Source organism: Gavialis gangeticus, unplaced genomic scaffold (genome assembly GCF_001723915.1).
Source record: "Gavialis gangeticus isolate Ggan-Ray unplaced genomic scaffold, GavGan_comp1, whole genome shotgun sequence".
NCBI lineage: Eukaryota > Metazoa > Chordata > Crocodylia > Gavialidae > Gavialis > Gavialis gangeticus.
This window is the reverse complement of record NW_017729028.1, coordinates 22,539,499-22,551,705: the sequence shown is the minus strand read 5'-3', so window position 1 is coordinate 22,551,705 and position 12,207 is coordinate 22,539,499. Positions and strand designations below refer to the sequence as shown.

Sequence of the window (12,207 nt, the reverse complement as noted above, 5' to 3'; positions counted from 1 at the left end):
TCTGCCCCTTAATTTTACCCATCTTTCGTATTATGTAACTACAGTGCATTCATACGTGGATTCAGGTAGCAAAACTGACTAACTGGGCATGTCCGCATGAGACACCTTACTACAAAATAGCATAGTTTACTGCACAGTAAGCATGCGCACCTACACGTGCACATGCTTACTGTGCAATAGACCACCCTAATCATGAGTGAATTTGCTACCTGCAAATGCAAGTAGCAAATTTACTTGTGGTTAGTAACAGTGCAGTACTGCTTGTAGACACCTGACCAGGAGCAAATCTGCTCCCAGTCAGCCAGCCACCAGGGAGCAAGAGATTGTGCCTCAATTGGGTGATCAAGGCAGGGGGCTTGGAAAGAGCTGCAGGGGTGAGGTAGGTCCCAGCACCCTTCCCCAATTTGCTGGTGGGGCAGCTAGCACCCAAGGGGAGCCTAGAGCTCCCCCTGGTGGCTGCAGGGGCCCATTGTAGGGCCCTAGGAACCAGAAGCAGTTTGCTGCTATTAGCAGCGAGTCTGCTCCCGCATCCCTGTATATGTAGACACCTGCCTGGGAGCATTTACCCTTGAGTAGTTTACTCACAAGTAAACTGATTTCAGTTCAAATGCATGTGTAGACTTACCCTCTGAAAACAAATCTGAATTTCACGTAAACTTGGCAGCTTTAAATTAAGAATATTGGTAATAGACACTGCAAGACCTGCACACAATATGCAGGAATGATAGCCTAGCCTATTACTCACGCCCTTTCTATGTGTTACATTTACACCACAATTAACATGTTAATTGTTAGGATTCAGATGGGATCAGATCCCATTGCGCCATGACATGAATATGTGCCAGGGGCATCAGATTGCCTGCCACAGCCCACTGTAAGTGGCTGTTGAAGTTATTAGCAAATGAAAACAAACTTTAACTATTTGGGATGAAACTTTCCATGCCAGGTGTCTCCCTTAGGTTGTTTGATTGATTGTTTTGTAAGATCTCAGTCCATAAAATTGACCTACTTCCAAGAACAAAGCTAGGGAAAAATATGGGTTTTTTTTCCCATATTAAAAAATTCTGGCAGGCTTTTGTTTGAAAAGCTGTTGTACCATCATGCTTAGGAACAGCAATTTAATATTAGGCAGAGAGGCTTTTTCTCCAGACCAGGGGTGCTCAACCCCCAGTCTCAGGGTCAGATCTGGCCCCCTGCACCATGTAATCCAGGCTGCAGGGCTCCCAACAGGTTTGTGAGGACCCCCATGGGCCACGACCCAGGGCACAATCCCAATGCAGGAGCAGCATGGAGACCCAGAGCCCAATCCCAGCATGTGGAGCCGGGTAGATGTGGGGCAGGGCCCCAGGCCCTGATCTCAGTGCATGCTGGGAGCGCAGGGTCCGACTGTGCCCATGGATCAGCCCTGCACCACTTCTCTGGCCCACAGGGCCAGAAGGTTCAGCACCACTGCTCCGGGCTGTCATTTAACAGAACTTTTCCTGTAGTTGCAGATCTAGTCTGATGTCAGCTCTGCTATCTCGATCTGGACAACTCAGTTGCAATCAGGGAGACTCTCTCTCCTAGCGTTCCACACGCTGGGCTCACGTAGCAGAGGAAAGGAAGCTATTGGGTTCAAATACAGAATATGGGCAAGTTGGAAAGTCGACTGGGACGAAGTGCCAAGGGAGGAGGCAGATGCTGGCACCGAAGGCTGCTGTGGAGAGAGAGAATCTTGGGACTTGGAGGGCGGAAGGGATTGGGACTGGCTGGGCAAAACTCCTGGCAGACGGGGGTCGGCACAAATGGCTGGGCCAGGAGATGGAATGAGGCCTCCTGGAACAGTGAGACCAGAGAGGTGAAACAGAGATTTGCTGGACAAGAGTGGGACTGAGATGAGAAGCCTGAGGAGTGGAAACTGGAACCGACTGGGGAAACTGGAATTGAAGAGCCATGGTGAGGAGGAGACAGGGCACCGGTTGAGAGGAACAGGGCAGAAGGAAGTGGCTGTGCTCAGAGAGAAGACAGAGGATCTTGTCACTACTCTAGCACTCTCCTGTCCACAGCTTAGAAGAAATCTAGGGCTCCTGAGTCTGTTGTTAACAAATATCTCTGAAACCCACTGGCAAGGTGTCCTGTTGTGCTGATCTGCAGAGAAGTTAGCTGTCAAGCGCTTCTATCAGTGGACTGATAGCATTAGCTCAAGTGGCACAGGTCTGTGTAGTGGACTGGAGAATGCCAACAACCCTGGCAATGACCCATGTGCATCTTATAAATCAACATCATGGAATCTCTATTTCAGTTCGCTCTTCAAAAAGTCTAGGAAATGCATGCAAAAAACCTAGCCCATGAGGTGTCAAACTAACCATAAGGCAGATCTAGATCTCAGGGCTCCTTGCAGACTGGAAACAGTGGTAGATGTGTTAGGATATTGTCTTCCATTATATGGTCACACCCCCACCCACCCCCCAGGATACCTGCCTCATTTGTTTGCGGGACACACACCTACCTTTGGGATGAATCACAGTTGGTTATTGAAGGAGGATAGTGTTGTCTGTAGGACTGCACTTTGCTTGTTGCCAAAGTTGGATGGTTACATAGTGACTGAGAAAAGGAATTGAAGAAAGAGTACTGTTATGGTTAAGGCAAGTTATGTGCTGTCTTCTATCACTTCATCTGCCACAGAATGTCCCTGTGATACTAGTCAAGCCACTTAAACCCAACTTTTTTCAGGGGTCACTAATTGTATGTTCCCCATTTTCTGGATGCCTGCACTGATACACAGCCATCTGATTTCCAGAAATACTGAGTGCTCACAGCTGCCACTGAAGTCAAGGGGAACTGTGCTTTGGACATAGCAAGTGTTGCACAGTGCTACTCTGAAAAACCAGTTCCTGAGCATTTCAGTTTGGCCATCTAAATTAATGGATACTTTTGACTTCAGTGTCTCTCGTTCCTATCTGCAAAATGACCCCTCATCTCACTCAGGAAAATTAAAAGTTAGAGTCATAGAAAAGTAGGTCTGGAAAGGACCTTCAGGGGCAGAATCATCTTTATCCTAATCACCCTATACAAATCCATTGTCTAACTTAATACAAAAAATACAGAGTCAGTCGTGCCACAACCACAAGGCAAACACCCTAACCTGCCACAGGTAAGGCAAGGGAACATTGATGGCCAATGTCCTGCTGCCGTAGAGGTTGTTAAAATACAACTGAGAGATCCAAGGAAGAGGGTCATGCTACCCTCTATAGAAGACAAAAGTGCCAATCTAATTATGGGGTAAAATTCCTTCTTCACCCCAAGTATGGCAGTCAGTCAGACCCTGAGTGAAGTGGTAAACTCTCTAGCCAGGAACCTCTGGCCACCAAGTCCCAGCAGGAGTATTGACATACACCAGCCAAAATCTCTAGCCTTGGCTGCAGCCAGCACCCAGTGCTTCTGCAGAAGGTGAAACTCTCCCTCCCCTGCACCCCCATGAAACGTGGAGCAATAGGTGGGGGGAAAAATTCCTTCCCAGCTCCATGTGGCAACTAGCAAAGCCAAAAAGCATGGGAAATACCCATAGTGGAGCATGGACATAACTACTTCTAGATCATCCCTGACCAATCAATGCTTGTCCAGCCTCTTGAACACCTCCAATAATGTCAAGTCCACAACTTCTCTAATTAGTCTGTTCCACTGCCTCGCTGCTGTAACAGTGAAGAAGTTTCTCCTGATATCTAATTTAAATGTACTTTGCTGCAACTTCAAGCTAGTGGTCTGCATCCTGCTCTCTGCAGCAAGAGAGAAAAAGTGTTCTTCTTTATGGCAGCCATTCAGACATTTGAAGACTGTTTTCATGTTCCCACTTAAGCACCTTTTCCACAAGCTGAAAATGCCTATTTCCTTTGCTCTTTCCCCATATATGACTTGCTTTCCACACCATGTATCATTTTTGTCACAGGTCTCTTGAACCCCCTCTAATTTCCCAGTGCCTTTTTAAAAATGTGGAGCCCACAACTGTACATGATATTCTAGATGAGGCCTAATCAGTGCTTGGTAGAGAGGCGCCATCACATCCTGAGTCTGGCACTGGCTGCTTCTGTTGTTGCATCCCAAAACTGTATTCACCTTTTGTGCAACTGCATCATACTGCAGACTTGCATTGAATCTGTGATTTGCCAAGAGACTTACATCCTTTTCAATAATGCTGCCATCCAGCCAGTGTCACCCATTCTGTATTTGTAATTTTTATTAATCTTCCCAAGGCATAGCACTTTGCATTTGTCAGCATTGAACTTCATCATGTTAGCTCTAGCTCAGCCTTCCAATACATAATGATCCTTCTGAATTGCACTCCTGTCCTCCAATATGTTTGCAGTTCTTCCCCATTTTGTGTTGTAGGCAAATTTGCTCAAGAAGCTTTCAATTCCAGCATCCAAATTATTAATAAACACCTTGAACTGTGCTGGGCCCAGGACAGAGCCCTGCGGGACTCCACTTGAAGTCTCCTGCCATTCTGACATGGAACCATTTGCTTGTGGCTATTGAGCCAGTTGTCTGTCCACTGTACCGTAGTTTTATCTAACCTGCATTTCTCCCAATTTGTTTGTAAGAAGGTCATGTGGGACTTTGTCAAAGGCCTCGCTGAATTCTGGATACACTCTGTCCACAGCATTCCCTCCTTCCATCCAACTAGTTACTTTGTTGAAGAAGGATATCAAATCTGTTTGGCATGATTTGTTCTAAGTAAAGCCATGCTGGCTATTTGTGATGAGCCTTTCTTCCTTCAGATACTTGCAAATGGATGTCCTTATGAAGTGCTCCAGTAATTTCCTAGGTATCGAAGTGAGACTTAACCAATCTATATTTCCCCAGATCCTCATTTTTGGCTTTTTTAAAAATAGATTGCACTACATTGGCCCTTTTACAGTCCTCAGGTAACCCCCTCCCCACCCAGTCCCCCATGACTTTGTAAATATTATTGCCAAGGGCATGGGCAACTGGTGCTGCCTTAGTCGGGGGAGGGGGGCAGATGCCCCCCTGCGACCAGTCCCGCCGACTGGGGGGGGCCACCCCACAGCCAATGTCACTGCCTAGGGGGAGGGTCACAAATCCCACAACGGCCAATTGCTGCAGCCAATCACTGCAGCTGCTTCCAGGAGTGGCTGTAGCGATCGGCCAGCGCTTGCGGGGGGCACTGGTGCTCCTGCCTGCCCCTCCCCCCCACCCCCACCCATCGCCTAAGTGGTGAGTGCAGCCAATCAGGGGGTGCACAACTGCTCTCAGGGCATGCACATGCACCCCCATGCATCCCCTACTCATCGCCACTGGCCAAGGGCTCTGAGATCTCCTCTGCCAGTTCCTTCAGTACTCTAAGATGAAGTTCATTAGGCCCTGCTGACTTGAATTTATTCAGACCCATCAAAAGCTTTATGTTTCTTTCTTATTCCTTAGCTTGTCCCCTTTCTTATCCAAATAATACTTATTAGGATAAAACCTGCTTGCAGTTTAATTTTTCTGTGAAGACTGTGGCAATGTAGGTGTTGAGTAGCTTTGTCTTTTCATCTTCTGTTAAGAATTCACCCACAGCTTCCTTAGTCTTTCTTTTCTGGCCAACACATTGATAGGACCTCTTTTTCTTGCCAGGTACAGCTCATTTTTTCCCTTTGCCTTCCTGATTTTGTCCCTTGGGGTTCTTGCTATTTTCAAGTATGCCTCCTTGGTGACCTACCTATCTTTCTATTGCCTGTACACTGTCCTTTTGTGTTTGAAGCATCCTAGAACTCCTCATGCAGCCACATTGGTCTCTTGCCATTCTTCTTGTACTTCCATTGTCTTGTAACAGTTTCTTGTTGGATTTCTAATTCCTCTTGGATTTCTAATTCCCTTTAGAAACTTTCAGGCCTCCTGGGCGCCTTTATCCCAAGGGCCTTGTCACATTATACTTAAAATGCCTTTTATTTAGATCCAGTTAAGCATTACTACACATTACAAAGTTTTTCTGAGCAGTTGCATGGTAATGCTTACTAAAGTCTAAGTGAATCACATCTTAGGCACCAGAACCATTGAAAACTCTGGTATGCTGTAGGGGCCGGGACTGACAAAGAGCTGATGGTTGGTCCCAGCCTACCCACTGAGCCAGTCTTGAACCTGTTCCTGTGTGGTGAGAGGCCGGGTGACCAACAAAGAGTCAGTCCCAGCCTCCCCTACCACACTGGAGTTTAGAATTGGCTCTAGCATGGTGCCGGGGTTGTGACCTCCATGAAGCAGCGAGACATAAGCTCAGCATGTGTTGGGTAATACGATCTGGAGCTATTCCTTACTAGAAAAGTTCTGCCTTTTTTACAGTATGATGGCACTTAACACACATTTTACTGTTTGAATGCTGGGACATTAGTGTTTTGAGTGCAGTTAACACATGCTAAATGTAACACGTGACAAGGTCCTCGATCTGTCTTCCCATGATACCATGTCTATTAACTCCTTGAGTTGTTGAAATCTGCCTTTTTGAAATCTAGCAACTTAGTTCTACTTCCCTGTCTCAGGATCATAAATTGTTATATCGTGACTCCTTCCTCCCAAATTGCCCATCACCTTTACAACCTCGACCAATTTTTCCCTTTTGGTTAGGGCAAGATCCAAGATAGATGATCCCCAGGTTGTGCCCTCAACCTTCTTGACCAGAAAGCTGTCTTCCACATGAGCTAGAACTTGCTCAACATTTTACCTTTGGCTATACTGCTTTTCCAGCAGACGTCTGGAAAATTGAACTCTCCCATCAGTACCATTTTGGATACTTTTGGCATCTTCCTGAAGAGTGTCGCATCCACTTGTTCTTTCTGATATGGTGGCTGATAACTAGGGACCTACCTAATTCACAGGGCTGCACCCTGATTTGGAGGGGAGAACACGGGCACAGGCAGCCATTTTGTGGGCGGAGCATGGCAGCCCTCCCCCCACGCACACACACACCTCTAGCCAAGGTGCTCCAGTGGCCTCATGCCTTGCCAACGATTTGGCTTTGAGGGCTGCCTGTGATGTAGACCTATCCCTCACTGATGATTGGCTGCCGGAGCTGTTCATCATGTAGCCCCACCTCTCACTGCTGATTGTGGAGAGGGGCATGGGAACATGGCAGGCAGCTCTCACAGCCAATCAGAGGTGGGGGGAGGCAGCTGTTTTGTCCGCAGCCCTTCGAGCAGGCAGCCTCCACTTCCCTGCCCCACTAGGCTGCAACAGCACGTTGAGGACTGCCGGCTCCCTCTAAGGAGCCAGCATTTTCTTTTCCATAAGCTTCCCCCACCCCATGGGTTTTGCAGGCATTGCCCAGATTTCGCAAGATCTGTGAAATCATCAATATGGTACGTCCCCACCTATAATAAATCACCGTTATATCAGTGCTGTATCTTTCACTTTTTATCTTTACCCAAATACCTTCTGATCTGCTACCTTCTTCCTCCTGAACCAGGAAACAAGTGCATGCATTTTTCTAAATACAAGGCGGCACCACTACCCCTTCTCCCAACCCTGTGCTTCCAAAACAGAGTGTAGCCCTCAGTGGTGATGTTCCACCAGTAAGAGCTGTCCCTCCAGGTTTCTATGATACTAGGTAAGTCATTGCTCTTTTCACAGGCTGTGACTTCCAGCTCATCGTGTTTGTCCCCCATACTTCTTGCATTTGTGTGCATACATCGGACATATTTTGCATTCTGACCTACTTGTTTTCCTTTTGCATCACTTGTTGCTGTCCTGTGGCTCTCTAGCCCTTTCCCAGAGTTGAGCTGCTTCTTCAAGTCCTTCCCCCTCTGACTTATTTGCTCTCTTCCTGGAGGGTTTTGTTCACTGTCCCACATGGAACCTAGTTTAAAGCCCACCTTACTGGGTTGGCCAAACAACACCCAAAGATGCTCTTTCCCATCCATCTGATTAGATGGATCCCATCTTTTGATAGCAGTTCTTCTTCTCAGAACGTCCGCCCGTTGTCGAAGAACCCAAAGCCTTCATGTCAACACCACTGTCTCAGCCATGCATTTACTTCCATAAGTCAGTGGTCCCAGCCTGGGCCCCTGCCTTCCACTAGGAGAAATGAGAAAAACACCCTTTGTGCTCCAAGCTCCTTAATCCTCCTGCCAAGAGCCTTGTAGTTTCCTCATATCTGCTTATCATCATTCCTAGCAATATCACTGGTACATACATGAGCAAACAGAAAAGAGTGGTGGTTTGAGGAGTGGATGGGCTTTGGAAGTATTTCTGTACCTCCTAAATATGGGCTTCAGACAGCACACCTCCCAGGACCCCAAATCCAGACAGCCATTTGATGCATCTGTCCCCAGCAGAAGGGAGTTTCCAATCAGCACCACTTTTCTCTTCCTTCTTGATGCCGTGGTCTTGGAGCCCCCATCCCTGGGGCTCTGAATTTCCTGCTCTCTAGACTGCTGGCTCCTCTGCTTCTTGCCTTCTGATGTCCTCACCTCTGCCTTTTCCTCAGCTGTTCCACCACAGAGTGCTTGAATGTGGTTGCTGCCTTCAGTCTGTTCCTCTTGAATTCTGGGGGCCCTTCTTATAGTGGTCACACACTGCCACTTCTCTTTTTTCCCTTTAGTCTTCCCAGCACCAGTCTCTTATGACTCCTAACCAAGAAGTCTTCATTTTCCTTGACAGCATGTGGTGTGGATTCCCATGCTTCCAACCCTTGAATCTTTTCCTTCAAGAGATTCCAGCTTACATTTAGTACAAAGGAAATGCTCTTGACCGCCTGGGAGGAACACGAGCATGGCACATCCCATACTTGCACTTTAATATTTTAGTAAGTGTCATCAGTGTTGGACTTATACTTGCACATTTTCAAAATTGTTGGACCTTGCTATGTGTAAGACAAAAAACCTCTCACACCCAAATTTGAAACGCAGAAGTTTGAGAATTTGGGATGCCAAGGTGAGGTTTATAAAATGATTTCCTGGGAAAGAACAGAGAGGAGGGATGTCTCTTGATTACTTCGTTAGCCTGGAATTTGGGTGGCTGGGATTTAAGTCCTTGCTCTGCCATGGGCTTTCTGTGTGACTTTAGATGATTTGACATTAAGGGTCAAATCCAAGAAAGCACTTGGGAAGAATTTAGGCACCAGACTCCAAAATTGCAATTGAGATGACCCTCAGAAGTGCCTAAACCCACTGGAACCCTACAATAAAGAATTGAAATTACCCAGCATCTAAAGTCCTGCTTCTGTATATCCCAGGATTACCCTCATTTTGACAAGACTGAGCAGTGCAGCTCTTAGTTCATGTCTGCCCCTGATTCCTAGGAGCTAAATCCTGTCCTCCTTACATGGCTAATGATACATACATAGCCACATACCTGCAGGTTTTGGCACATACACATTTTCACCACAGAGGAGAACAGAATTACTCTGCATGTGTACCTGCCATAGGAAGCAGCACTGGGCAGCTAAGAGAGGCAGATATGTGGGACCAGGAGGAAGAGAACATGTAAAGGAGAGTGTGGGTCAGTGAAATGAATGCTGCCCTAGCATTCATCCTAGTAGTGGACTGCTTTTTTTTAGCCTGAGCCCTTGCTCCCAATAGGGCAGTAACTGTTCTCCATCCATTTATTTGATATTAGATGCACAGTAGAGTGGACAAGCTTCAAAAAGGGGGCTGGGAAAGGATCTGGCCAATGCCTGCCTGATGGTTACAGCATTGTGTTGGGAAGCAGGGCTAAGCCCTCACTTGGTGATGGGGACCTAGAACCTGGGCCTCTTCCTTCCTAGGATACTGATGTAACCATTATACTAGGGGTGGCCAGAGTTACCCTGGGAGCCACATTCGATCCTCCACCAAAGCCAGAGAGCGGGGGGCAGGGAGTGCTGAGCCACCCAGAGTGGAGGTGAGCACACCACCACCACCATCACCTGCACTGCCCTGGCTTTCCCCAGGGTAAGCAATGCAACTGCAGCCCCAGCAGCCCAGTGTCCCCCAGAGCCACCTCGGGGAGAAGTGGGTGGGCCCCCAAGAGCCGCAAGTACCGTGCCGGCGAGCCGTGGTTTGGCCACTGTGGCACTGGGCTAACATATGAGAAAGTCCGTCTCCTCTGTCTAACACCTGCTAGTCATGGGTTTTGCCTGACTAAATGTCTGGACTTTTTGCACAGGTGTTCTTACATCCCTAGGCATACTGAGGAGGCTAGGACAGGCAATGCTGAATCACAAGCTATACATAAGCGCCAAGAGCTGCAGTTGTGCAGCTGTGTACATACCATTTAGGCTCCAAAAGTGAGATAGGATTTAGCCTCAAGTGTTCCTCTGCCAATGCCTCCTGTCAGGTTTAGTAGATGTTCTCCAAGCGCCCCAAGAGACACCGACAGGATTAGGCTGCGTACAGGATTCGAGATTTTTTGCCACTTTCAAAGCTAGCTGTAAGTGAAGGTGATACTGCCTCTGTTCAGTACAGTCCCCTGGAGATCAGAGCAGTTTCCCGGGATGTGACGTCAGCCTAACTGGGCATTTGCTATTAGATTGAGTCATTGGGAAACTATTTCTTGACAAAAGGAGCAAACACTAACCAGATACTGGTAAGAAGGTTACAGCCTCTCGTTGTGGGAGAGTGGTATAATGGAGCTTATGATTTTAATAATGATGATTTACCAAGATGTATCATGATTCCCAGTTTTGCTTTCCGCTCACCTCCACCTCCACCACCACCTTTTTCAAATGAATGTTTTATCTCTGCTTTGATTTGTAGCTGATATTTTATTACGGGACTGCAGATGGCTGGTGTCCACAACAATATTACGAGGAGATCAAGATGGATTTCCCCGACGGGGATATCCGGCTCTGCGAGAGAGGCTTCCGGCACGCTTTCGTCCTAGATGCCAGCAAAGAGATGGCTGCCATGATTACACACTGGCTACAAGATGACCTGACCAAACTATAAACATTGCTTCAGCGAATAACCACACAAAAGATGTAACTATTTTGTGAATGTGTAATTTCTTTGTGAAAGAGTCTGTCCCTAACTACTCCATTTGTTACAGGTTATGGCTTGTTTTCTACTGACATGTTTTGGAGACGGTAAAATGTGACAACTGGCTGGTCTAAAGAATAGTGTCAGGCTTATGATCTTGGGCTCCCAGGCTGTGGCCTCAGGGCTTTGTAAAGGGCAGAGTACTCAGCTGACACAAGTGTACGCAAAATCAGTATTAGCGTCAATGGGGCCACGTTTATGCCACTTCCCTCTTGGGCCATGTCCCCCACCAAGAAAAAAACACTCCTTCTCTGTTGTCCACACCTAGCAGTTAGGCAGTGCAAAGTCTTGCAGCGTCCTTTTGCCACCACAAGTGAGACAGTATAGACGTGGCCTACAGTAGTGGTTTTGAACCTTTTTAGACACAAGACCCCTTCCATAACTTTTCAAAAATGTAGTGGCACCTATTTCTTGCAGTGCTTACTTTCTTATACCCCACTGCACCCAAGAGTCTGGGGAGGGGTGCCCCATGCTTAGAGCTGACAGGGGCTGTACTGACTATATTTATCCACTTGTGTAAGCTGCTTGCTCTCAACAATACCACGACCCTACTGAAGTCAGCAGGAATTTCAGGTGTTCAACCACTTTGAAAAACCAAGCCACATGTATTATGTGCCTAAATGTAAAACCAGATCCATAACTCCAGGGGCTTGTTTAAGACTTTTGTCCCAAAGGCCCAAGTTACACAAATTCACAGTCAGAAAAGGGCCAGTGTTTCTGTCACAGTTGCTGTGCCTGATGAACCCCCTCAGAATATTTTAGGACCACGTTCTCAGCTGCCATCAATAAGCTGAGCTTCATCAAAGTCTTTGACTGACCAAAGCTCTGGTCCTTGCTCTTGTTCATTCCTAAGGATACTCTCTTTCTTCGACATGCATGACCTTCCTCCTTTTATTTTAATTCAATATAGACTGTAAACAGAAAATACAGAAAGAAACCTCCAAATATTTGTGGTGAAACAGAATCGTGGCTTAAAGCTGAGAATTAAGTCAATGTAAGCACTGGGAGCAGAAATTACCAGAAGAGACAAGTGGAATCAGGAAAGACTTCATATTAGTGAGACTCTGAAATAGTATCCTGAAAGAAAAGGTGTAAAACCAGTGGCAAAAGGCATTTATACGAAGACATAGCACTACATGAATGATACAAGACGTTTGCTCTTATGGCAAAGAGATGAGTTACATGACTTGCCGGGTCTTTTCCATCTCTAACTTGTATGATTCAT

At 46.8% G+C, this 12,207-nt stretch overlaps 1 protein-coding gene across 3 annotated transcripts in view; it reads left to right on the top strand.

Annotated features, from left to right (window-relative positions):
- The window catches only part of LDAH (lipid droplet associated hydrolase), a 306,139-nt gene extending 294,684 nt beyond the window's left edge, over positions 1-11,455 (top strand). For 2 of the 3 annotated variants that reach the window (XM_019520809.1, XM_019520808.1), the window contains exon 7: positions 10,701-11,454. In XM_019520809.1, the coding sequence (XP_019376354.1) occupies positions 10,701-10,892 (192 nt within the window). In that variant the 3' untranslated portion in view covers positions 10,893-11,454. Of the gene's footprint in view, positions 1-10,700 lie in introns of all 3 variants that reach the window. The other variant, XM_019520811.1, reaches the window with a different exon arrangement.
- The last annotated feature ends 752 nt before the right edge of the window (positions 11,456-12,207 follow it).